The sequence below is a fragment of the Zalophus californianus genome, chromosome 5, assembly GCF_009762305.2.
Source record: "Zalophus californianus isolate mZalCal1 chromosome 5, mZalCal1.pri.v2, whole genome shotgun sequence".
NCBI lineage: Eukaryota > Metazoa > Chordata > Mammalia > Carnivora > Otariidae > Zalophus > Zalophus californianus.
The window spans coordinates 72,667,875-72,694,255 of NC_045599.1; the positions used below are offsets into that span (position 1 = coordinate 72,667,875).

At 37.5% G+C, this 26,381-nt stretch overlaps 1 protein-coding gene across 6 annotated transcripts in view; it reads right to left on the reverse strand.

The window, feature by feature from the left end:
• KIAA0825 (KIAA0825 ortholog) overlaps window positions 1-26,381 on the reverse strand; it is a 414,781-nt gene that overhangs the window by 183,044 nt on the left and 205,356 nt on the right. For all 6 annotated transcript variants that reach the window (XM_035727666.1, XM_035727664.1, XM_027605650.2 and 3 more), the window contains 2 exons: window positions 25,474-25,632; window positions 23,584-23,678 (listed from right to left, as the gene is read on the reverse strand). In XM_035727666.1, coding sequence (XP_035583559.1) covers window positions 23,584-23,678; window positions 25,474-25,632 — 254 coding nt within the window. The remainder of the gene's footprint in view (window positions 1-23,583; window positions 23,679-25,473; window positions 25,633-26,381) is intronic.

Consider the following 26,381-nt stretch of genomic DNA (forward strand, 5'->3'; position numbering starts at 1 on the left):
CTACAATGAAATATCACCTCATACCTGTCAGAATGGCTAAAATCAACAACACAAGAAACAACAGGTGTTGGGAAGGATGCAGAGAAAAAATAACACTTGTGCACTGTTGGTGGGAATGCAAACTGGTACAGCCACTATGGAAGACAGTATGGAGGTTCCTCAGAAAGTTAAAAATAGAACTACCCTGCGATCCAGCAATCACACTACTGGGTATTTACTCCAAAGGATAAAACACTAATTCAAAGGGATACAAGCACCCCTATATTTATAGGAGCATTATTTACAATAGCCAAGATACGGAAGCAGTCCAAGTGTCCATGAATGGATGAATGGGTAAAGAAGATGTAATCATACATAATGGAATATTATTCAGCTATAAAAAGAATGGAATCTTGTCCATTTGCAGCAACATGGATGGAGCTACAGAGTATAATGCTAAGAGAAACAAGTCAGTTAGAGAAAGACAAATACCGCATGTTTTCACTCATATGCAGAATTTAAGAAACAATTGAGCAAAGGAAAAAAAAAAAGAGAGACAAATCAAGAAACAGACTCCTAATTATAGAGAATAAACTGTTGGTCACCAGAGAAGAGGTAGTAAGGGGATAGGTAAAATGGGTGATGGGGATTAAGGAGTATACCTGTCCTGATGAGTCACCAGCTAATGTATGGAATTGCTGAATCACTATACCGTACAGCTGAAACCAATATAACAGTTTGTTGACTGATATTAAAGTAAAAACTTAAAAAGAGTGCAGAAACAAAATTTGATCTATACAAAGAAGGAATATTACAGTCTTAAAAAGGAAGGACATAGAAATCTTGACACAAAGTGCAATGTTGGTGAGCCTTGAAGAAATGATGCTTACTGAAATAAGCCAGTCACTGAAGGGCAAATATAGTCTAATTCCACTGATGAGGTACATAGAATGGTCACATTCACAGAGACAGAAGGCAGAATGGTAGTTGCCAACAGCTAGGAGCAGAGAGAAATGGGGGGCTATTGTTTAACTGGTATAGTTTGAGATTGAGAAGGTGAAAATGGATGGCTCTGGAAATGGATGGTAAGTGATGACTGTACAATAGTGTGAATCTACTTAATGCTGCTCAACTGTACATTTAAAAGTGGCTAAAATGGTACATTTTATATTCTATGTATTTTACCACAATTACAAAAAAAACAAACCCGGACTATGGTGTTAGAAGTGAAGACAGTAGTTAATCTTAGGGGAGAAGGGAGAGGACATTGTTTGTAAGAGAGCATGGCGGGTACTTCGAGGGTGCTGGCAATGTTATATTCCTAGGTATTGGTTATCAGTGGCGGTTAAATGAATGTGTGCTTTAGGATAACTTATAGAGCTTCACTTTTAAGTTTTATGTCATTTTCTGTGTTATACTTCTACAATAAAATCTTTAAAAATAACATATATGACATGCATGTTCACAGAAAACAAGATATTCACATCATATGTCATTTCAACTTGCATTTTTTGCTAGCAATCTGAGGTGAAAAGGACTTGGACTTTGGAGCTAGCCACCAGCCTTGGACTCAAATCCCAGCTTGCCCTTGTACACACTGTGCGACATTTGACAAATGCTTTCCTTCTTTGAACCTACTTTCATATCTTTATAATTAAGAACCTGACAAGTGTTTTATAGAAAGTTTTTTGAGGATTAAAAGTTTATATATAAAAATATACAGCACGTTGCCAGTCAGGGAACAGTGCTTTAAACATTTCAGGCTCTGTTTTCTTTCCTTTCGGAGAATTTCTTCACATTTTAAATCTGTTATAATTGGAGAGTCAAGAATACTTTTGTGTAGAAACCAGCTCCAAAGAGTACAGATAAAGTTGAAAACTGCCCCAAATTAAGTTATTTGAGAAAAGTTATGTAGTTCCCGCTCTCATTTTAATTGATAAAATTAAAAAACAAGCAGACTGGATTTATAACTTTGCTGTGAGGGTATCAAGTTATATTTTTAAAAAGCGAACAGAGAGTAAAGTCATGAAACAACAATTTGTCAAATTTTTTTTTTAGATTTTATTTATTTATTTGACAGAGAGAGACAAAGCAAGAGAGGGAACACAAGCAGGGGGAGTGGGAGAGGGAGAAGCAGGCTTCCTGCTGAGCAGGGAGCCCGATGTGGGACTCGATCCCAGGACCCTGGGATTATGACCTGAGCCAAAGGCAGATGCTTAACGACTGAGCCACCCAGGCACCCAATTAGTCAAATATTTTTAAAGAGCTATTTATTAGAATAATAAAAGAGAAGAATCTTCCTTTTAAGAATTGCTACTACTTAACATTTTTAAAGAATCCTTTGGTGTTGAAAAAAGACAATGGGACAGTCTTTGATTTTTTTCTGTACCATTTATGGAGGTTTAACTGTATATCGCACAAATGCTTCCAGTTTCATCCAAATCTACTGTTAAATTACCTATGTAATTATCCCAGTAGAATTCATTATACTTTTTTATTATTAATTTCATTAACACTTTACTGGTAGGAGTGTGGATGTATCTTTAAATGCAGTTCAGAGTTGTTAGTATGACAAAAGAACATTGCCGTATTATTCAAGGGGGGGTGTATCATTACTAAGTTAAAATAATAAGAGAAAATTATTAGCCACTAACAGTGTAGATAAAAAAATAAATGGTCATGAGGGCTTACTTCAGGACATACTTTCCAATGATCCCAACGACAATATCTTTTCATACATAGTTCCATTAAAATGAAGTTCAGTCAGTTGTATATTCCACCTACGACAAGATCATGATGTGACAGACTTCTAGTATTTGCCAAAAAGAGAATAGTTGCTAGAAGTTATGTACTGACATACATAGAGCGCAAAATGGAGTTGGGGGGGATATTCAGGAGGATATCCAGAACAAATGTTTCGAGGCTAATCTGAGCATAGAAAACTGTATGCAAATGGAAATTACAAGCACATATATCTTTTAATTGGAAATCTAACCTTTATCATTATTATATACTGTACTTGCCCATGTATCATATCATTTCCTGTTCTCTATCACACTTTCTCAATTAAATAAGGATTACAGATGAGATAGAATTTTTAGTACTTCAGTTAATTCTCAGTACATAATTCTCATTCTTTTGTTCTCTATTACTTTCCTCTATTTTTATCGATCTTCCCACTATTTTCAAATCAAAATAAGTCATTACTGAGGGCTTCTTCTGTGCAAGTATTTACACCTAGAATAACTCTCTAATGAAGAATTCCCAGAAGAAACTTGGGTATACAAACTGTAGAAATATCGAAGTTTGCTCAATTTTATTGTGGTTGAAATGGGCCACAAAATAACTTATTAATTTCTAGTTGTAAAAATCCATCCCTTGCCCCACCCCCCTGCCTAAATCTTTTAAAGTAATTCTTCAATATCAACTTAAAGTCAACATAGAGTAGTAATCATAGTATTTTATGGGAATTTATTATATATAATCTACCAGTATTTTGGCAGAACAGAGATTGACAAGGAATGTGAATTAGAGTATGACTCCCTGAGTATAAATTGTGACTTCTATCTTCTTTTGACATTCCAGTCTTTGTAGTGTAAATATCCATATTTTTTTCCAAGGAACAAAGAAACAATTCAAAGAAGTGAAAAATAACATACTTCATTCGGCTTAGGTTGAATCAGAATTGGCAATGGAGGAAAGCATTTAACTCAGGTAAAGAACTTCATAAGGGATGTTGTAAAAACCCAGCTATTTTAAAGAATGTTTCTGCTGTTTTCAATATTAAAACATTTTAAAAAGATAAAACAAGGCCATGAAATGTTAGAACTTCATAACTGAACTGCCTTATAGTGAATGAAAATATTGTTTATAAATTTTTATGAACAAGATAGGTCTCACACTTTTTTGCACACTCTGTTTTTTCCTACACTAGAGAAAGATATCCAGACTTATTACATAGATGCTTTGGTATATTATCATTGGCCTTTGTATATTTAATGATCACTTAGCTATATTTAAAAGTTCAAATGCCACCTCAAACAATGTTATTCGGGTGCTTTAATTCTGTTTTTAACCTAACATTCATTGTATTTGATATTGCTTTTAACATCCAGAATATTAGAGTCTGATTATGTTTTTCACATGAGAACTCTGATTTATAATGGTTTTACTGGCATGGTATTTTTTTTAAAAGATTTTTTATTTTTTATTAGAGAGAGAGAGCACAAGCAGGCAGAGCAGCAGGCAGAGGGAGGGAGAAACAAGCTCCCCGCTCAGCAGGGAGCCTGATGTGGGGCTTGATCCCAGGACCCCAAGATCATGACCTGAGCCGAAGGCAGCCGCTTAACCAACTGAGCCACCCAGGTGCCCCATAGCATGGGATTTAAATGACACGTAAAAACTAGTAAGAGGAAAGAATGGTCCAATTCACCTTAGCCTAATGCTACCCCAGCTTTAATTGTGCAGATGAAGCACTTTAGTATCTTATAAGAATGCAGATTTTCATTCAGTGGGTCTTGGGCAGGACCCAAGGTTCTGTATTTCTAATGCTGCTGTTTATGGGACAAACTTTGAGGGGCAAGCTTCTAGAGAACCTACACAAGTTCTAATTGCACCACGCTTAACTCTATTTGCTCTGCTCAATGAACACCAATATACTATCCAAGGCTTGAAAGTTGATGGAGTGAAATTGCAATGAGGGGGGAAAATATGAATCCTTTGGTGTTATGTATTCCATTCGCACAAAAAAGCAAAAATAGAAGTAACTGAGGAGTTACAGAATAGATCTACGAACATTAGACTTACTTAAGGCCATCACATATATTTTACTGGAGTTCACTGGAATCCACACCCCCAAAATATAAACTACATATTCATTTGTAAAATTACTGTCATTTTGTTGCAAAACTCCTGACAAAAGCACACACCAAACTTAAGGTTTAACTTGACTTCTTTTGTGATGTAACAATTTTTAAGAAATAACCTAAAACAAAGTAAAAATTATGATTGCTTGGAGATCAAAAGAAAGAGAAAAAAATTGAGCTGTTAACTTAAGAGAATTTCTTTTAGTTAAAAAAGTACTTTACATAGCTCTTCCATTAAAAAATATCTACAAACATTTCCTTATTAATGAAACCCTTCTGAGTGGCACAGATCAAGCATACACACATGCTTGAAAATGGATTTTCACTACTGATAAAGCTTTGACCCACGCAAATTCCACTCTCCACCCTTTCATGTACTATAAGAACAGATTTTTAAGGTAAAGAAGCATTAAGAAAAATAAGATAAGAAATAAAGGCACTAACACAAATTTTTATGCAAGAAAAAGAATGCCAAATTTGATTCTTTTTCAAGAAATTTGCATTTTATGAAATGAAATAAACATTTTATAAAAGGTTTGGAGGAAATTTACCATTTCAAAATCACATCTTTAAGACAAAAGAGTTGGACTTTTCTCCATTAAAATGTTTCTGGATGGGTCTAGTTTGACAGTTTAGCCTGTCTGGTGTGACTTTCACAGTCTGCTGGCAGTTGGTAGGTAAGCCATCACACCTGTAAGTCCGTGGTTGATTAATGAGACTTTCAGCTCATTGCTACCATCTGAAGGAGGGCTATGGCCTTTCTGAGCTTCACTGGTTTATTCGCCTTAAACTACAGTCCTGCTGAGGTATCTTCCATAAGAAAATCACACCTGGTTAAAGCTAATGAAAACCACAATATGTCATTTTTTAGACAAGTCAAAAAGCATGTAAGACTAGACAAAAGATGTATTCAAGTAACATGAATGTAGTTTTGTCATAACCTGCCACTCCAAAGAGTAACACAAGAAAAGCTGTCCTCAATGACATATTTCAGTGTCAACTTTTAGAGTGAGAACTCTGAATTCTGTGCTGTAAGAGGGCTCTCTACAATGCCACCCCTTATGCAAGACACAGTATATATTTTCACCAGACCCGGGAAGCTTCTAGTTCGTGACTGGACAGCCATTTAACTCTGATTATCAGTAAGTGGTTAATCTAATTGGAAAACTTGAGAGTCTTGTTTTAAGTTCTTCAGCTTTGGTTGGTCCACTTTTAAGTGTGTGTAATAATCTTGTGACTTCTTGAGTGCAAGGCAGCACTACAAATGCTTTCTCTGCAATCTTGCTTTAGAGATTGAAAAGCCAACAAAATGTGGAGGGAAGAAGTGGTGGAGAGAGAGAGAGAGAGAGAGGGCAAGGTAGGGAGAGAGGGAGAGGGAGAGAATGACAGAACTCAAAGAGCAGATAACCAGAGGTCTACTGCATAAACAGTCTAGCACAGGGTAAAGTAGTGGGAAATTAAGGAAACATATCTGATGGGAAACTTTTTCTCTTCAGGGTTTCATACGATAGCTTCATTTTTTTTTGAAGCCCTATGAATGTTCCAAACATCAGTGATATTTAAATAAATACTAAATTTCATTTTAAAGCTGTTTTAAACCTGCTGTTCTTTATTTTGGATTTTGGACAAGCATTCCCTTCTAGTAGCTACATACACAGTATAAAGGGTTAGCTATCTTTAAGTGGCAGATGGACTCACAACACTCCTAGTACGACTGATAAAAAATGAGCAGTGAAGGACCAAAAGTTTCCATTCTAGTAATTACCATTTTCTGATTCATGGTATTAACTACTTTTACATCACCATACACATTATCAGTGAAGAGTCCTCTGAACTGGAAGGGCACACTTGCATATTTTCTATTGCACTTATTCATATCTCTACCACCATGTTTCCATTCAACTGAAATTGAAACTGATCAAATAAAGAATGAATACTATTTCTATGCATCTTACCCAAAATACGAAAAGGAATATTTTCCTTTATTTTTACCATGGGATAATCTGAGAATAATTCATCATTATCATCACAGTCATTGCTATTTTTCCAATTTCCTATTTGATGCCTGTATTTAGAACTATTGAATGAAAAATATTTAGTACTCTGCTAATCTTAATTTCTAACTGTGATTTTTATTTGGAAAAACTGATTTTGGCTGGCAAAAATATTGTTTCCTTCAACACCTTAATGTCAACAATGACTAATTATTTACTAAGTGCTTGATCATTTTAACAAATTTTCAAATAGTTCTATCAATTATTTCAATTATCCTAGCTACACAGTTATATTACATGGAAAACTTTTTGGAGTATCAGTAACTATGCCCTGCCCCAGAGATTCGTATTTAATTGATCAGGTGGAGGCCTGGTATTGTGTTTTGTTTTGCTTTTTATTACTTCCCAAATAATTCTAAAGTGTATCCAAGATTAAGTATAACTGCTCTATATAATAATCCTCATGTTTATTTTGTTGACTTCAAAGGATAAAAAAAATTAATCCTATCAGAGGAAAGAGATTTTTCAAATTAAGTTGGAAAGGGAATCATTAGTCTTTGGGATTCTTAGGCCCATTATGGTTTATAAGAAAACATGCGGGACCATTAGTCAGAAATCCTGGGCTTGAGTCATTGCTCAGCCCGCTCCAAGACTTCAGTAAGTCCCTCAAGACAAATGCATTCTGACCTATAAAATGAGAAAATTAAGATTTCATCTAGCTTTAAAAGATGTTCGCAAATAATTTCCAAGAATGCAGAATACTGTTCTTAAATACTAATCATAGTATTCTATATAATAAAGGTAGGAGTTAAGTCAAGGTGAGCAAACTTCTGTCATGAAGCTCTCATTCCCCTCTGTCTGTGGCAGACATTGCTTAATGATTACAGCACTAGAGGGAACAAACAAACAAGCAAAAAACTACCCTCCTGGACTGTGCACTCAAGATAAAACTATTTTCTCTCGGGAGTTAAGTGCTTATTAGCCCTTTTAAGACTTTAGGACATGCGATCCAAAAATAAGCCACTTTGGTACATTGATTGTTTTGAACTGAAAACACTTGAAAAACAGCAGATGTGGGGAGGGGCTTTCCCTGAACAACCCTTCTCTGCCTAAAGACAGGTCCTCCAAAAGAAACTCAGTTGTCATAAATCCCATCCAGGAGAGTTTCATCAACCAGAGAAGATTGATTCTTCTCGTAAAATAGGCTAGAAGTTGACACTATCCCCAGACAAACTATGTCACCAACTATCATATCTCCCATCTATTCTTCTATGGGCCCATTCATCTTCCTAAGTGGCCTAAATTTCCCTCTTCCCTTCCCCTATATTAAGATGGTATGTAAGGTCTCAAATCTCACCATTTTTGAGGTATTCACATTTTTCCCCATAATGCCCCCATGCACACAAATATTAAAAATTAACACATGTGTATATCTTTTCTCCCATTAACCTGCCTGTTGTCAGTTTATTTCATAGACCCAACTATCAAACCTAGGAGGGCTGAGGGGAAGGAAGTCTTTCCTCCTCTACACTGTTCTTTTTTTTTTTTTTAAAGATTTTATTTATTTATTTGACACAGAGAGACACAGCGAGAGAGGGAACACAAGCAGGGGGAGCAGGAGAGGGAGAACCAGGCTTCCCGCAGAGCAGGGAGCCCGATGCGGGGCTCGATCCCAGGACCCTGGGATCATGACCTGAGCCGAAGGCAGACGCCCAACGACTGAGCCACCCAGGCGCCCCTACACTGTTCTTTTTAAAGAGATGATGTAACAGAGTAGTCCAGCAGGATACTAAAAATGTCCAGAAAAAATAAAAAATTATTAGCACAGTGCAGAAGCAAGGACACCATGACTCACAGCATGTGAATAGGCCCTAATGGCAGGCATAGCTTCATGGAGGGATGGCCTACTTCTACTCCCCAAATAAACCTTTTTGTCATGATCCAGCTTCTGATGTCAATTCACCTCGAGGGAGAGAATTCCCAGATCTGCTTGAAGTTGTATTTTCCACTGTACATAAGTAAAATGGAGCTCTGGATTTTACAAAAGTCTCTGTTGAGTTTGATTAGTGTGAGCCAATATTCCTATATGAAGTGAAATTGTCAGGCTTCCAAAGTTAAAGACCAGATCACAAATTAGGGCGGAAATAGCATTAAAATCAAGTCCTGCCCAAGAGGTCAGCTGGTCCTCTAGCAGTGAGGCAATGAGAGAAAACACTTGCAAATGTAATTGAAACACAGATAGTTTTTACATAAAGTGTTTTCTTACACAAACTAAGAAAAAGGAAGTTTTAAAAAGAGCCAAAGTCTTCTCATTTTTGAAGGTTTTTCATATTTAAAAATAATAATTAACATAAATGTTGTAATGAGGTAATTAGGGTGGGAGTCAATGCTCTTTGAGGACAGGGCTATCTCTCACCCAGTGCTAGATGCCATCTCTCAGGATAAATCCTATTCCAAAAGACACACTAGTCACACCATCTGCTGCCTCCAGGGAGATAAGTTGCACATTTCAAAGTATGGCAACATTCCACTATAGCATAATGAAGAAAATGAAAAACATATTAGCAAACTGAACACTTTGGGGAAATTTCATTTTCAAATTGTGTGCTGTTTTGCTTTTAAAGAAGTAAAATTATTAAATAAAATGTGTGAGAGGAAGCAAGTATTCTCCCTTGTAGCAAAATTACGAATGTTTTTACTTTGTGAAAAATAACATTATTTCCAATGAATACATTAACATCACACATATCCACATTTGCAGAGTTGATCTGAACAAACATCAATAGCTGACATGCACGTACTCGCTAAAAGTCCAATTTCTGTCCTAAAATCTCTGTTAGATTATTTGCTAAACGAAGAAAAACTTAACAATTAATTGGGAAGCAATTGCACTTCATTTCTGCTCCAGAAACCCTTTGGGGTCTAGAAATGTCGCTGAGGCCATCTCAGACCAGCCCGTTCACAGCAACAAACCTGAACATGCTGAGTCAGAGGCATCACTACCTCTCTTGGGCGTTCCCATCACTGTCAGGCAATTCTACCCTCCACGGAGAAACTGAAGCCCTGAAGAACAGCATGCAGCCCCAGGACAAGCTGCAAGTACACGGAGAGATTAAGAGCAAGACAAATCAGGTGCACCTTTCATACTTGACCAAGGCCACTATTACACTAGCACAACTTGTCTGAAGAGCCATCAATCATGTACCAAGAGTGCCTTCATGAAGGTAGGTCCCATCCAAGCCATATAAATGGAAGGCAAATGGAATTTTAGTGACAGACTACAAGGCCATTTGATCTATGAATTACACAGGCCCTGCAATTGCTTACACATGCCTGAAAACCTTCAGGGTCGGGCAAGGCCAAGGATTCAAAAGAAAGAAGCTGCAACTCTTAGTATTCTCCAGTGATAAGCCTAAATAGGACAGGTGCCCCTTTCTCCCTGTACTACCCCTCACTCAATTCAGCATCTGACTTTGTCCTAAGCAGCCTACCATTCATTGTGCTCAAATGTTGTGAACAGAATTGATTTAAAAATGAAAGATGCAGTGGAGAGACCATTACTTGAGCAAACTAACTATCTCTGTTGTGGTACTATCTACCTCAAACCCTCTCTTTAGACTGCTCTCACTTTGGCTACCTGGCTGACTCAGGTTCACCTGTCAACACACAGCTTAAGTATCACCACATCCTGGGTATATTTCCCAACTGCTCCAGCATTCAAGTTAGCTCTGCCGTCTTCCACTCTAGTTGTTTGGTAACTTGCACGAACCTCTAGGATAGCTCTAGCCACTGGTTTTTTAGTCTGTCTTCTCCACTAGATTCTGAGTTCCCTGACAGTAGGGGCTGTGTCTGGCTCATTTCTTTATCTGCTGCGCCTAGAATGTTTGATGGATGGATGAATGAACAAACAGTCAAAGATCCATCTATTTACTCAAAGTCTTGCTGGACTGAATAATGGGATGGAAGTGTTCTTATAATCAACACAGTGTAGTCTGTGGGTTACAGAATACCTTACTTTCATTTGCTGCCAAATGTATTCTCTGCATAATGAAGTAATGAGAGTCTGGGTTGTCCCTTATCCAAAGTTACCTATTTCCAGGGAGTCCTGACTACCTGTAAGTCCTTTAGAGATGTGATTGTTGAAATGGACAAGTAGATGGCCATGACTGGCTTTGGGCTAAATCAGATGCACAAATGCAGCAAAAACATAATCCTGATGAAGAGAGCCCACTGGGCAAGTGAGACAGGTAAACAACAAAATCGTAATCAGGTTGCTGACTCCTTTCCAAAGACAGACCAATTCTTTCATCCTGGGACTCTATTTATAGGTTTTAATTGATTAACTTGGAGTTATCAACTATTGGACAGTAAGGGAATCACCAGCTTCCAGATCAATCACTAAATCCTGTGTATCTCTGTGGCTTTAAAAACTTTCATTTTACAGAAAGCTAGAATACTCTCTTTTTACCTTTTATTTTTCTAAATCACAATATTCATCCTGATATTTTTTTTCTTTTAAGATTCTATTCAGAATGATGACTTAATCCTTGAAGTTTATTTTAAGATTTAAATGGAAATGAGAGGAAAGGACAGATCTGTTACCTCAGGTGGTGGAATTACAAGGTACATGGTGAGGCAGAGCAAGGGATTAGTGACTTTTACTTTCCACAATGTCCATATTATTCACTTCTCCTGAGCATATATGTAATTTAAAATAGTTTAATGAAGTTTTTAATAAATGAATTAACAAAGCCTCTTTCTGATTGCCCATCTCTTCCTTACCTCAGAAAGGCCTAAAAGCAAATGACAGTCATTACAAAACAGTAAACTGAGACCAGAAGCCAAAAAGCATGACCCGCATAACCCCAAGCTCTGAACACTGAACCTAACAGTGCAAGCGTCAAGCGAGAAGAGTCCGAGCGGCCTGCTCTCCGGGTGCTGACTGTCCATCCGGGGAGACAGAAAACTGAAAAACATTAGAGAACATTTAGGGTAGCACATGCTGGATGTTAACATGTGTAACGGTCTATAAATGCCCTGGGAATTTGGAAAATGGGGGATTTTTGAGATCTCTGAACCTGGAGAGGGGCTTGATGGTGGACCTCAGCAGGTGAAGGGCAGACATGGGGGTGACAGTCAAGGGGAACACAGGGGAGAAACCCAGAAAAAGGTACAGGCATCAGTGACACAGATACCAGGAAGTGCTTAAGTTCCCAATAGTCATTCTCCTATTCCAGCTCTATCAGTCTTCTCATCTGGAGCCTCCAGTCTATCAGTGATCTGGGGTGAACTTCAGTCCTGATCAGGCAATGGGGGGGGGGGGTCTCTGTCCCTGAGAACAAATGTCCAGATCAAGTTTCGTCAGGGATGCCGGAACACTCGACTCAGACCCCATGTCTAGATCTTGATTTCTGAGTAACTCAAAATCTACAGCTGAAAACAGGAACTGGTATACAGACTCACTGATTGATTGACCGTTAAATATTGGCCCTTTCTGGTCACACCTGTCCTGCCTCAGATTCATGAATAACCAGGCTTCAGCTTCCTGAGCTTACCTTCTGCCTTGAACCCAGACCATGTATCACACAGCCACCACCTAATAGTGCTCTAGACCTCTCTTTTCTCATTTCTGTTTTTTCTCCTTGGTCCTCCCTTCCCTCATTTTACGATTATCTGGATGCTTGGGTTGTGCCTTACTATCTTATCCCTGGCCACATGTTTTTGCTTTACCTTACTCTGGCTTGTGCAAAGAAGAGGGCTGAACAATAGCTAAAAACAGTTTTAACTAATATTTATAGAGCATCTCCTGTGTTCCAGGCTTTGTGCTAAAAACTTGCTGGGGTTTTTTTGATCTGCCCATTCAAAAAGAAATGTGCTGCTATGATCTCTATCATGCAGGTAAGAGAAAGGAGACTAGTAGAGAAAGACTTGAACTACAGGTTGCCATACTCCAGAATGGGCAAAGGGATGGTGGGATTATAAAGGAAATAATGGAAACACCAGATGAAGGAGGCTCTGAAATTGGGGCTCAGGAGTTTGGGTTTGGTCTAGGAGGCAATGTGGAGCCACCATTAAGTTTCAAAGCAGAATATATTTCTGTATATTTCACTGTATCTTTTATCACTTTGAATATTTGGTAATTTGTAATACAAGTTTGCTTGTGTCTTTTTATTTCCCACCTCTATTCTATCAGCGTCAGGAAGTAATCTACACCTACAAGGCAGCGTGACATGGAAAGACAAAACCAACCAAGAATCCGGAATGGCTAAATTGTGCTGTGATAATCTGGCATAATGCTCTAAGTTATTCAAAATAAAAATTACATCTTTGCATCGATGAATGACAAAAAATAGTCTCGTGAAAATGTGGAACCTGCGATGGTAAATGTAGATTCCTTAAGGTGGGGTGCAAAAGGAAGTGTTTGTTGTGTACGTATAAAGGGAACTGGTAGAAAAGAGCTGAACCAAGGTGGTGGCATTATATTATAAACACACTATTTCTGTGTCCTAAAATGATAATGCTATTTTCAATTGGTTTTGATAATGATGGAAAATGTTAAGGAGAAAAACACATTAATCCAGCAGAGATCAATGGACTGGAAGTCAAGGCAAGAGTAAGCAGGTGATCTAGCTATCAGCGGGTTGGGCTCTGGATTTGAGAGCAGCAGCGCTGGGGGATAGAAAGTGATGGTGTAAGAAACGGGTGGACTAGCGGGCTTCTGCCGTCCAACAACACAGATGATGGGAGATGGAAACTTTGCAAAGCCATTCAAGATTTCTAGGCTGAGGCTGGAAAGATGTTACTGCCACAAGTAGAAATCACACAATTCTCAAGGGGAGGCAGTTTTCAGATGAAGGTAATTATGATGTTAGGCCTTCTAGATGAGGTGAGAGTTATTACATTAAAATATTATTACAGTGACAATCTAAGTGTATGTGACCTGGAGTCTTATTTAACAATTACAACTGGAACTATGGAGGACTGCACAGCATAGATTTAGAGATTCACGTTGGTGGGCCTAATCCATTCTGAGGACTGGCCCTTTTTAGCTAACAGAACATTTTTGAAAAATAAAATTTGGATGTTTTCCCTTAGGTATACTCTTACCTCCCCCTATTGTATTATACCTTGCCTTCACAAATTTATATTATTTGCCCAGGCCTGAAGGCATCTGATGTTGAGACCTAGGATAATTCCTTAAAGCCACAGAAACAAATGAGTTAGCTGCAGAAAAAACGGTGGAAAGGGTATGGAAAGTGTGAGAACAGGAGGATCATGGCCAGAAACCTGTAGCAATATCCAAGGAAAGAATAAATCAGAACACCTGTCTTAAGAGGAAAGCCAGAAAGGGATATAGATGTATCTGGGGATGGGGGCAGAGGGAATAATCAAAAACAGGAAAAAAAATCTCAAGAAAATCACAATATTGAAGGGGTTACTCAATGCCAAGAGAAACCAAAGACTCACACACAGACATGATCTCATTTCAAGAATAACAGGGGTGGTGGGAAGGGTGGGGTAAATGATGAATTAAAAAAAAAAAGCATCCAAGGAGACAAACAGGGGGAAAGAATCCTTTTGGCATCAAATTTCTCCTAGGCAGCATAAAACACAGGTAGACACAATTTCTTTACAAAGTTGAACGTAAATGCACTACACAACCCAGCATTCCCATTTCTAGGTATTATCCAAGTGAAATAAAAACCTATGTTCATGCAAAACCTACACAGAAATGGTTACAGAGGCTTTATTCACAATCACCAAATACTGCAAACAACCGAAATGTCCTTTAACAGGTAAATGGATCAACCAACAATGGAACATCTTACAATGGACTATAATATTCTACAGTAAGAAGAGCAAACAATTGGGAGGAATTTCAAATCTATCACGCTGAGCAGAAGAAGCCAGATTGAAAAAATGACATAATATAGATCTATTACTATGACATTCCTGAAAGAAGAAAATCTTAAGGACAGAAAACAGGTCATTGGTTGCCAGGGATTGAGACAGGGGAGAAATTGACTACAAGAGAATCTTTTTGCGTGATTTTGATAGTGATGATTGTTAAACAATTTTATGCATGTTTCAACTCAGAACTATACACCAGGAGTGAATTTTATTTTATGTCAGATAAAAATACACACATATATATAAAGAACAAATCAATTTAAAAATAGAGGTTATAACATATGACATAAAAGTGACCAATGGAAGAGCTAAAACTAAATTTTATTAGCAGAGCTTGAAGAGGAAGGGATAGGAAGAGGTAGTGTAACTTAAATTCTGTATTTTTCATCACAAGGAATCAGTAATACTAAGTTGTTAGTTTCTAAAAAATTAGTGGTAGAGCATATCCCTTAGATTTGTCAACTGAAAGAAATAAAAACAGAAATGGTTCAAATGGTTACAAGCGAATGGGATTTCTGTGAGGGGAGCTTTTCTGTTTCTTATCTTCCTCTACCATTTGAAATAATACATGTGTATGTATTGCTTATAATTTATTACAAAATAAATTTCAAAGTTATATTAATGCAAATATTCTGGATATAAAAATATCTTGATTTAATTTTTTTTTTTACCAGATCTCCTATTTGGGGGGGTGGGGATCAAATTTAGAACTGTATCCTCGGGTGAGATAGGTATTCTCACCTATCATAAAGGTGAGAATTTCATTTACAATATAAGAATGCATTATAGGTATCCTAACTAATTTCATATACAACAGATCACAAAAGTACTGAAATAATATCATAAAAAGTTGTTCAGATTTGTTATATTTCATTAAATTTAATAAACATTTAAATTTCTCTCATAATTACGTCTTAGTGAAAATATTTTCAAAGAGATCATTTCTTGTCTTTATGTTGATATAGTAACATAAACAGAAATATTGTACGGTGACAAATAAGCCTAAAAAGTAGTCGATGGTATTTTCATCTTCAGCCAAAATGAATCAATGGGTCTATGACAGCTACTCCTGGCTGAACCTATGCTAAGACATTTTGTAGAAAAACATCACAGAGGCTTTGGGGTCTGAACAGAATTTGACAGGGGAATGACTTAAAGAACAGTCATTGAAAAAAGAATGTACTCCATACAAGAAAGTTTTTAATAGCTTCTGATATATATTGTAAGAACTCCAAAGTGCCAGTATGTGAACGTATAATTAGGTAGGCGAAAATTCATTACAAAGTGAATTTTGGTTCAACTTGACAAGTGAAAAATTCTCCCATAGCTGCTTTTGAGAAAATTATTATACCTTCCTTTCATCAGAATGTTGCCAATTCTGCGTTTCTGTCAATAGCATTTAACCTATTTATTTAGGTAGTCTGTTTTCTACTTCCCTAAAGTAATGGAGACCTTTATTTAAATCACATTCCTATTAACTTACACAACACATACACATATAACCTCTCACATACCAGAGTACCACTGTTCGCATCCCCACTATTGTAGCCAGGGGGAAAGGTGCCACCCACATCTCCTGCTATGGTTAGCACAGGGACCACTGTCCCTAAGCTGTCATTCCCCTGCATCTACCGTGTGCTCAGGTCATTCTTCTCCCAAGTGGACTCTTGCCAGTGTCTGAGAACAATGGAGGTACTAAGGCCAGCCCATTCTTGCAGGACATGAGACTCTTCCAGCATGTGACCTTTGCTCATGGAGTCCTCATTGGCCTTGTCAAAACCTTCTTAGACCTACCCTGCTACCCACGACTCTTTCTACCCAACCCTCCTCCCTCCTCTCCTTTCGCAGCTATCAGATCAGCAACTTGGTCTGAAGGTTCACTTGCCTACCCCTTCCCTCTCCACTTTATCCTTCATGGGCAGCTCTCCTGAAAAATTTCTTGCACCTCTCATCCTATCTGGCATCTGCTTGGAGGATTTGAACAAACACAATGACTCTGAAACAATGGTAAGCATTGCTCCTCTCCACCTAAAGAATACCTGGGCCACACTGTCTTCAAAGAGAACATATCGTACCTAACTTTTATGCAATGTAGGAACAGACTTAAATGAGCCCCCAAGCTTCCTTGTGAATGTCTTTTATATTTGTGATGTATAATGTCTTTCTCAGCCTCTAGCCACAGTCTCCAACCTGGCCTTCCTTCTTTGTGACTACCCTGTCCCTCTAATTCAGAGAGAAGTGAGGAACATGGACGTGAACCAGATCGAAACACCATCACTTAGTGCTCTGTGCCTATGTGCCTGAGTGTCCTTATCAGGAAAACTAGGGTAATTGGGTACCTCATTTATAAGGTTATTTTAAGGATCTATAGTTAAATATGTGTATGCAGTTCACTTAAATTATGCCAGCCAGGTGGCAAGTGCTCTCCATGTTTGCTTTTTTCATTATCATCAGTAGTTTTACTCTGAACATACAGCTAATTAACAAAATTGACCAAAGGTACAAATTTCCAGTTAAAAGATGATGATCTAGTATGGCATGGGGATTATAGTTCTTACTGTATTATATACTTGCAAGTTGCTAAGAGAGTACATCTTAAATGCTCCTCCCACAAAAAGGCTATGGCAATGTGATATGTGATAGAGGGTGTTAGCACTATGGTGGTGATCATTTTTGCAATACATAAGTGTATCAAATCAACACCTTGCACAACTTAAACTTACACAATGTTATGTGTCAAGCATTATCTCAATGCAACTGGAAAAAAAATATTGACCAGGAATATGGTGTAGTAGATAAAGTCCCAGAAACAGAGTCAGAAGACTTCATTTTAAATTCCAGATGCCACTTATTATCTCTGACCTTGGGAATGTCATTTAATGTTTTGCAACCTCACTGGCACCTGTCTCTTATTACCTAGTTCTTGGGAGGGTCAGAGAAGAAGATCTGTGGGAAAGTACTTTACGCACCATAAAGGACAATATATAGAAGTTACCAGATAGAAAACGATACACAGGTATCGGATTATTCCGTTCACTTATTCCGTTCACTTACCGAAGCCCGAACTCCTGGAAATCCTGACGATCACCGTATTAAATTTTTATATCCTAAATACACTTCAGACATGCTGCTTTGGGAGTTAAGGATGAGAGGGAAACCTGTCCTGCTTGAGAACACACTGATGCAGGGTAGAGAGTCACTGAGTCTCTGAGGCCTTGCCTTTTGGGGGAGTGGGAAGGAAAGGGAGTTTTAGTGAGCCAGAGCATGACAAATACCCAGATTTGAATGCCATGGCATATGTAATATATGTAATGGCTCAGAGGTGTGTATTTCTAAGATCAGCATCCCTTTTTTCTTAAACCATGGTTTCTCCATAACCAGGCAGCCCGCTGCTGCATCCAGAATTTACTGCCGCATGCAGCCATAAACTTCGAGTTAATGTCGGTGCTGCCCGAGGCCGGACATTGCCGAGGGCAGCGTATGCAGTTAGAGGCCATGGACAATATTTTCTACTCTCTGCGCACCACAGGGCACCCACATTATCATCTGATACAGCGTAAAGGTCCTTTAATAATCATTATTATTAAAAGCAAACAATCAACTCCACAAATCAACAGCTCTTTTCAAACATGGTTTCTAATCTCTGTTTCCTCTCAGATGTATGGTTATTGTCCACCTGGAAAGGCCCCAAAGTGATAGCCTGAAATCTGCCACCACCACCCCTTCTGCTGTTCCTGCCATCGTATTTAATTGTGTTTGCTCAACTCGAAGCCAAACTCATATGCAGTATATTTAGATGGTTAAAATAGCATAGCATTCCTCTGTATTCACAGATTATTTTCAACACCACAATTCTTGGGAATTAGTCTGGAATAAATAAGGTAAAGCAACATAAATTTGTTCCAGTGACAAAGAAAACAATATCAAAATGGCAATCTGGAGATCCGCCACGAATGAAGGAATATACAGTGTCCCTTCTGGTGAACTCTCCTGCAAATGCAATCACCGTCTCATTCACAAGTCTGGATTTATTTTAAAGTGAGTGAGAAAGAAAGCAAGAAACTAATAGTAAGAAACTTATTCAAAAGATCAATGTACAATCACTGTACTTACTCTTACATAGCATTAAAGGTAAAGGCGTAGAACTGATATATATGTTGATTTTCTGAACCTCGAAGGAGCCTTTTTTCCCCACAATGGCAAACTTTCTAAATTGAAAAACATCTATCATTAATATATATTCAGGATCTCTCTCTGAGGTCTCAGCTACTACATTTTTTTCCAAATGCCTTGAAAATCACAAATTTACAAAGGCTTGGTTAGATACTTTTGTCAGCTAACTCTACCTTAAATTTTTCAGCTTGTATTTTTAGTATCATTTAATGAATACAAACCCTATCACTCAAATGTCAAAAGATCTCTGAATCATGGAGTAAAGAACAGACTTTGTTGCTAAACAGGTTAGGATTTGAACTGCATCAGTTAATTAAAAATAAAGACCAGTGTTTCATGCTTTTAATCTGAGCCAAACTTCACATAATAATAAAAACAGGCATTTTAAACATACAGAGCTTAAGTAGATTTTCATCTAAATTTGGAAAATGAAGAGAATGAACATGCACCTAGAAAATTTTTTTTACTTGAGATTTCCCACAGTATACTTGTCCAATCTACAGGACTATTGATCCAACCTGACATTTAGAGAATGCCAACTTTGTGCTTATCTGTCGGGGCTGAATTTTTCTCTGTACTCTTCTTCCTCATTTGCCTGTTAATTAATTCAACAAATATTACTCAAAACCTATTGTGCGTCCAATGGCTGTTCCAGGTACTGAAGATACGGTTTGAGTAAGACAGGTGGGGTGCTATTCCCATGAAGTATATATTCTACCCTGGGAGGCAGGATTGGGAGACAACAACGAAACAGAAAGATCTCAGACGGTGATAACTCAGTTAAGAAAACACAGTAGAGTAGAATGCTCTGGTGCCCGGGAGGGTAACTTTAGATGGGTGAGGAGGTAACACGTACCCCCGATGGACGAGATGGCAGCAACCATGTGAAGGGCAAAAGGAACTGCAGGTACAAAGACCCTAAAATGAAAAAGAGCTTGGAGAATCCAAACAACAGGAAGAAGACAATGAATTCAGGACACCATGAATTGGGGAGAGGTGTTTTGAGATGAGGCCTGACAGCGAGCGGAGGGTACATCCCTGCCAAGTACTCAGGTGGTCACTTTAAGGTTTGTCCTGAGGGGGACTGGGTGGCACAGCCAGTTAAGCCTCAGACTCTTGGTTTTGGCTCAGGTTGAGATCTCAGGGTCGTAGAATCCAGCCCTGCGAAGGGCTCCGAGCTTGGCATGGGGTCTGCTTGGTATTCTCTCTCCCTCTCTCTCTCTCTCTCTCTCTCTCTCTGCCCCTCCCACTCATGCTCTCATGCTTGCTCTCTGTCTCTCGAATCAATCAATCAATCAATCTAAAAAAAAAAAAAAAAAAGATTTGTCTTGTCTTTGGAATCAGCCCAGAACCAGCTTGCGGAACAAATAGCAGTATTATCTCCGATATAGATACTCTTGGTACCACCGCATGTCTCCTTTCTCATGTGTCTGCACTGTCCTTCCCATGGTCATCTCTTGAGTATCTCCTGAGTGGCTCAGTGGCTATTAGATGCCCCCTCCCCTTCTTGCCCTTTTTCTCACCATTTGTCTTCCAGAGTCATACATCTGTTGCCTGGTCTCTGACCTGACACTTGCTCTGAGTCTCACTATTGGTTTAAGTTTAGAAGCTACATAACCTCAGTGTCTTTGACATCAGGTATAATTTGACTGCTCCACCTACCACCTCTAGCTCCCTGATAATGCTTAATGACCTTCATTGTCTCCTTACCCCAGCAGACAATGATACAACCACTATGTGCTACAGACATACTTTTGAAATCATGTGTTGCATTTTCAACTTTCAAAAACACTGCCATATCCTTTAATATTCTTGATTATGTCAACAGTCTCCATGAAGTAGAGACATAAGTATCATTACTTCATTTTATTTATTTTTAAGATTTTATTTATTTGAGAGAGAGGGAGGGAGAGAGAGGGAGAAAGCACAAGTGGTGGGGGGAGGGAGCTGCAGGCAGAGGGAGAAGCAGATCCCGCTGAACAGGGAGCCCCATGTGGAGCTCGATCCCAGGACCCTGTGAGATCATGACCTGAGCCCAGGCTCCCCAAGTTCATTTTAAAGACAAGGAAATCAAACTCAAATAGTTTAGGTAACTTTCCTAAGGTAAGCTTACAATAGGGACTGAGAACTCAGGAATCTTGTTTTCCCATCTCCATCCTGTTCTGGGGGTGAGAGAGGTCTGGCTCACTCCAGGCTTGGGGGTCTTTAGAAAGTAATTCCATAGATGGTCTGCTTATGATACGAAATTTGAAGACCATGCACAAAAGCATTTAGAAGGTGAATAGAAAGGATTCCCTTCTCCTCAACTTTTTTCATGTATGTATATTTGAGTTCAGTATTGTTTCTAACATTATGTCCTGAGACAACATTTGCATCCCCATATGTACGCTTGACCACAGTGCAGGGATAGAGTATTATAAACATATTTACCAATTAAAGAAAGAAAAAGAGAACAAGTTTAATTGCTGAGTTTGAGAAAAAGAACTGAGCATATTCAGCTGAACGGCTCTAGGTTTTCTTCTTTGGCTCTGCCCACCTCCCGAAATCACAACAGTACATAAGAAATATCACTTTGTGAATGTAGGGTAACATCCATAACTCTCATTCTAAAGCTCGATGTTCTATGTTCTCACTGTCAAATGTATTTTTTTAAATAGCCATGTTGTCAAAAACTCAATGCACTACTTAAAAAAAAAAAATTCAGCATTTTCAAGTAAGTTCCAACAAGAGTCTCTTAGAAAAAATAATTTCCTTACTTGTTCAATTAATCAAGTCACATAAATTACATTCTTAAAATAAATGGGAAAGTACTACAAAATAATTAAAACTCTCAAGTGTCCCTCATCCTTCTAAGGTAGATCAGTTATGTTCATTGCAGCTTGTAGTATATAGTAGTTCGGAGTGGAATACTTTTCATACCATTCTTAAAAGTTCCAAGGTTCTAATTAAGGTGATAGTCTAGCTGTTTCTATTCAATATTCATGACCCTTTTCCAAGAGAAGTGTTTTGAACTGTTACTTCTGGCTAAATTTGTGGGAGTTCTTTTCTCCCACTCACTCTTGCACGTGCTCTCTCAGGGAAAAAGACTTTAATAGGCATTGTCCTATGTGAAATGATTAAAGTTTTTACACAAACACAACATGCAATTTTGTAAAAACACAAATTCACCTCCAAGTGAATATTATACATAGCAAATGCAGAAAGGTTTGAAGGATGTGTTGCCCCTAAAGTACCATTAAGTGGATTAGAAGCAGCAATTCACAGCTGAGAAAAACTTAGTAATATAGAATACAGTTAATCTGCATCAACTCAAACTTTTACAAATAGCAGGAAAAAACTGACTTATCATTACTAGTTTGTTTCCAGATACACACATAACATTGTGTAAACATTACGTAACCATAGATTCAACAGGAGACCTGGTCTCTCCTCTACCACCCCACCTCTCATCTCCCAGGCAACTTTGGGAGAGGATAGGGGCAGCTCTGGGGGATTTGTGCACGAATCCAGCGCGTTCTCAACTAGCGCCTGCCAGGTGGTAAGCTTGCTGGGAAAGCTAGATTGTTCAGCTAGATTGTTCAGCTTTGTCCATGACGGGTAGGAGAGCTTTGTTCAGGGGTGAGATATTAGGAATACCATTGTGACCACATATTTAAATGACAGGTTTTACCCTCAATAAAGCTGCCTTTTTTTTTTCTTAACCTCCATTTGGGAAATTACGGGAAACACTGCCTATCTCCCCCTCTTGATACTTTCTCATAGGCACCCAAATTTGTCAAGGATGATTTGACGGTTATATTATGTCACTGTCATTACTGTCTCTTAGGAAAAAATGGTATTTAATATTTGTATCAAAAAGACATGGAAATACATTCTATATCATAAAGATTATATAGAAAATATTTCTTGTACTGAACTATAAGCAAACAAATGATACTTGAAAAAAGTTGCACACATATTTATCTTACATGAAAATGTCATACTAGATGGAGAAATCCAATTTTTAAAGATTACACCTTATGGTTTTGAGTCAAGACTTTAAAGTATTTTAAAATCCATGTTAATTGATCCAAAATATAAAGGAAATATTTATACTTTAGTGCAAAATAAATTACATGTGTAGGTTCCCAGCTAAAATCACATTACCATTTTATTAGATTGTCCTGGTGTGCGTGTGTGCGTGTGTGTGTGTGTGTGTGTGCAAAATACTATGTAACAAACTATAGCAATAAAGTGCCAAAATAACTGGCTTCAAAGCAAAAAATTCGATCACAACAGTTTTACTTACATGTTTCCCTGATTAGACTGGTTGATTTGGCTTGGCATTTTGTATGCATTCATTAAATTATTATAAACAAATACAAAGTATTATAATGACATTCAAGTTGATAAATTTTGGTGTGTACAATGCAAAACTATTATACACACAAAGTCAAACATATTTAAAATTCAGACTAAAACCAACTAATTTCATCTCAGAAAAAATTTTTACTGCCTTTTGTAAATACTTACTATGGAAAAACAGCATTTACAAAGTATACTTGGTATACTTTCACATAGGTCTCTCTGTATATATCTAATATGTAAAGGATATATATATATATATATACACACATACCCTTTTCCCCCAGCCAGATCCCCCAAATCACAAATCTCATTACCTGTTTTTGAGCAGTACGCTGAAGGTCATCTTATCCAGTCCCAGATAATCTGGCAGCAAGTTTGACCAATTCCAGTTCCATTTTGTGATGGCTGACTGTTGATAAATGAGAACACGCTATTGTTAGTTATTAATCAGAGTTAATATGATCAGTAAATTAAAGCTCCAGCTGTGATAGACTAACTAAGAAGGAGGGGGGTCCAGAACAAGGACTTAGACAGATAACATCAATCATGTCCACAGAAGAAGGTTTTTACTCCAATAAGACAGCAATTAATTTATAAATCCATTTGGGGATGTAGTCATTATTTATAAAAATATAAATCAATTTCTTGAGTCGTTATTCTTCCCAAGTGCTAATGGCATTTGCCCAACAAGTTTCCCTGAGAGGGTGACTTTTTGAAAAGAAAAGTGAAATCACTGGCAACTTTTTCATCTATCAATTGATAGTTTATATTTTTTAGCACCCAGAAATTTGACTAAAAAAAAAAAGACTTAGAAGTGCTATGATTCAAATTACAAGACACAGCTTAATTAGAGTGTGAAGATAATGTTATTTTTGGTTAAAAAAATGCTTTAAAGGGGAAATCAGAACAACCTGTAAATATAAACATTCCTTTTTCTCATTTAATAGGTAATTTCACAACAGAGTAAGGAGAAGAATTGCTGTGAAAGATAATCTCATAATTCAGAATGGAATAAAACATGCCATTTATTTAAATGAAGTGAGGATAATTTAACAGCTACAACGATTATTTATGGTTTGGAGCAATCTAATGTACAACATAGAAAAGCAGACAATACACTCAAACTTACACAATATATTTGGTTTTCAAATTCCTTAAAACTAAACAATTTTGATAATAAGAGTCCAGGCCAATGTTTAAAATCCTCTAAGAACTATGCCCTGTCACCTGCTGATTAATGGAGCACCACAATCCTGTCATAGAGCAGGAGAATTCTGCCCCGGGTTGTCAGCACTTGAAGGTCTTATTCTACTACGGTATTGATGAATGTAGACTAGGGTTGTAACAGGCATGGCAAAAATATCATCTGCATCCCGAATTAGGCCATTGTTTAATTCTTGTTTTCCTCAGAGCTCTAGATCAAGCAATCCTTCTCCTTTGCCCTGTTAGTTCAAAGAGTCTGTGAGGAGGCTTTTCCCTTTTTTATTCACCAAAAGAACAACCAAAGCAAAAGCAACTTTAGGTTTCAAATACTTTGGCTTAAATATGACCTTTTTAATATAATGACTGAAGCAGGTAGCTTAAACAGTGGCATAATCTGACATTAAAAACGTGTGGAATTTATTACATTACCTTTATTCCAAATATCTGGACTTTAAGATCATTTGCAAATTCATTTGAAATGCAGGAATATGTTTAGGGTTATAAAAAGGGAAATTTACCTCATGCCACCTAAAATAGCAAGTCAAGGCTTTATTTATAATTAGTTGTAAACTCTTTTATTATTTCCCTGATAACGTAGATAAATTCATAAAAATTGCAAGGTGTTCTTTGAGTGGGTGGATTGGGGATGGCGGTGGGCAGCAAGGGAGAAGACCATTATGAAATGCCTGGTTTTTTAGACCTTCTGTAGACACAGCCAAACAGATGTTCCCTCTGCCCATGGCGAACTGACCTGGTCAAAAGTTAAGTTATACAGACCAAACATATGAATCAGTTTGACAAATAGAAAGAAGGTAAAATAACTTTTCCAAAGTCAATTCATGCAGACCACATAAGTAAGAACAAGGCCTTTTGCTTTCCAGCCAAAAAAAGAAAAAAAAAAAGAAAAGCTTATAAGTATTCAAACACAAAGCACCTTTTTCCTTTATTTATGTAAAAAAAAAAATCACACATTTAAGTTAACTTTACTATTTTCCACATACCTGATCTAGCATGTTTTCACTAAACGCCTTGTACACCTGGAAAGGGTTAAAGGCAGAAGGCTGATCTTCCACACTCCTCAAGGTCGTCTTTAAAGGTCTGATGGGTAATGGCTTTTCCTCTGAACCATTCATAGAAAACAGCTGTTCTTTTAAATATTCCTTCAAGGGGAAAAAAAATTACAAGTCGTGATGGTGGGAAGCATATATTCTCTTTAAAAATACACTGATCAATATCCAAATCTACCCTTTCAGCACATTTGCTAGATTACAGTGTATTACTTGCCTCAGGACAGAATACATTTCCAGAAGAAACATAGCAGAATACCAATCAGCATTGCAATAAACCCATCAAAAACAGGTTCACCTAATATATAGGATAGATTAGAAAACCATTTAACAAATTCTCACATAATGAATGTATGCTTGATATATCAGAATCTTTTAAATAGGCATTGTCTTGTCATTGGTTCATGTGTTAACATGTCTGGTTACCAAAACTTAACTCAGATGCATGATTCCTCACAGTACAAGATTGCTCATTCATTCACTAAGTGCAGTTGTTATCTACTCTATGCTCAGCAGAGTGCTAAGTACTCTGATATTTCACTGCAAGCAATCTTCCTTTATGTAGAATTAATTATAATCCAAACTCCTAAACTCTATTTCCATACCTTGGACTGAAAAATATCAAGGTTCAAATGAAGCTCAACATATGTAATTCTAATCCCCCAACTGCCCATGGCAGCCTGGGCAAAAAAGTCAATCTACTGCTTTATATTTCATTTTCCATTCATAAATAAGGTGAATGATCCTAATCTATTTTATTGGACTCTTTCTGGAAGACAATTAAAATGACGTCAAGGTTCCCATGTAAACCATCAAATACTTACTATTAATAAGTCATTTAA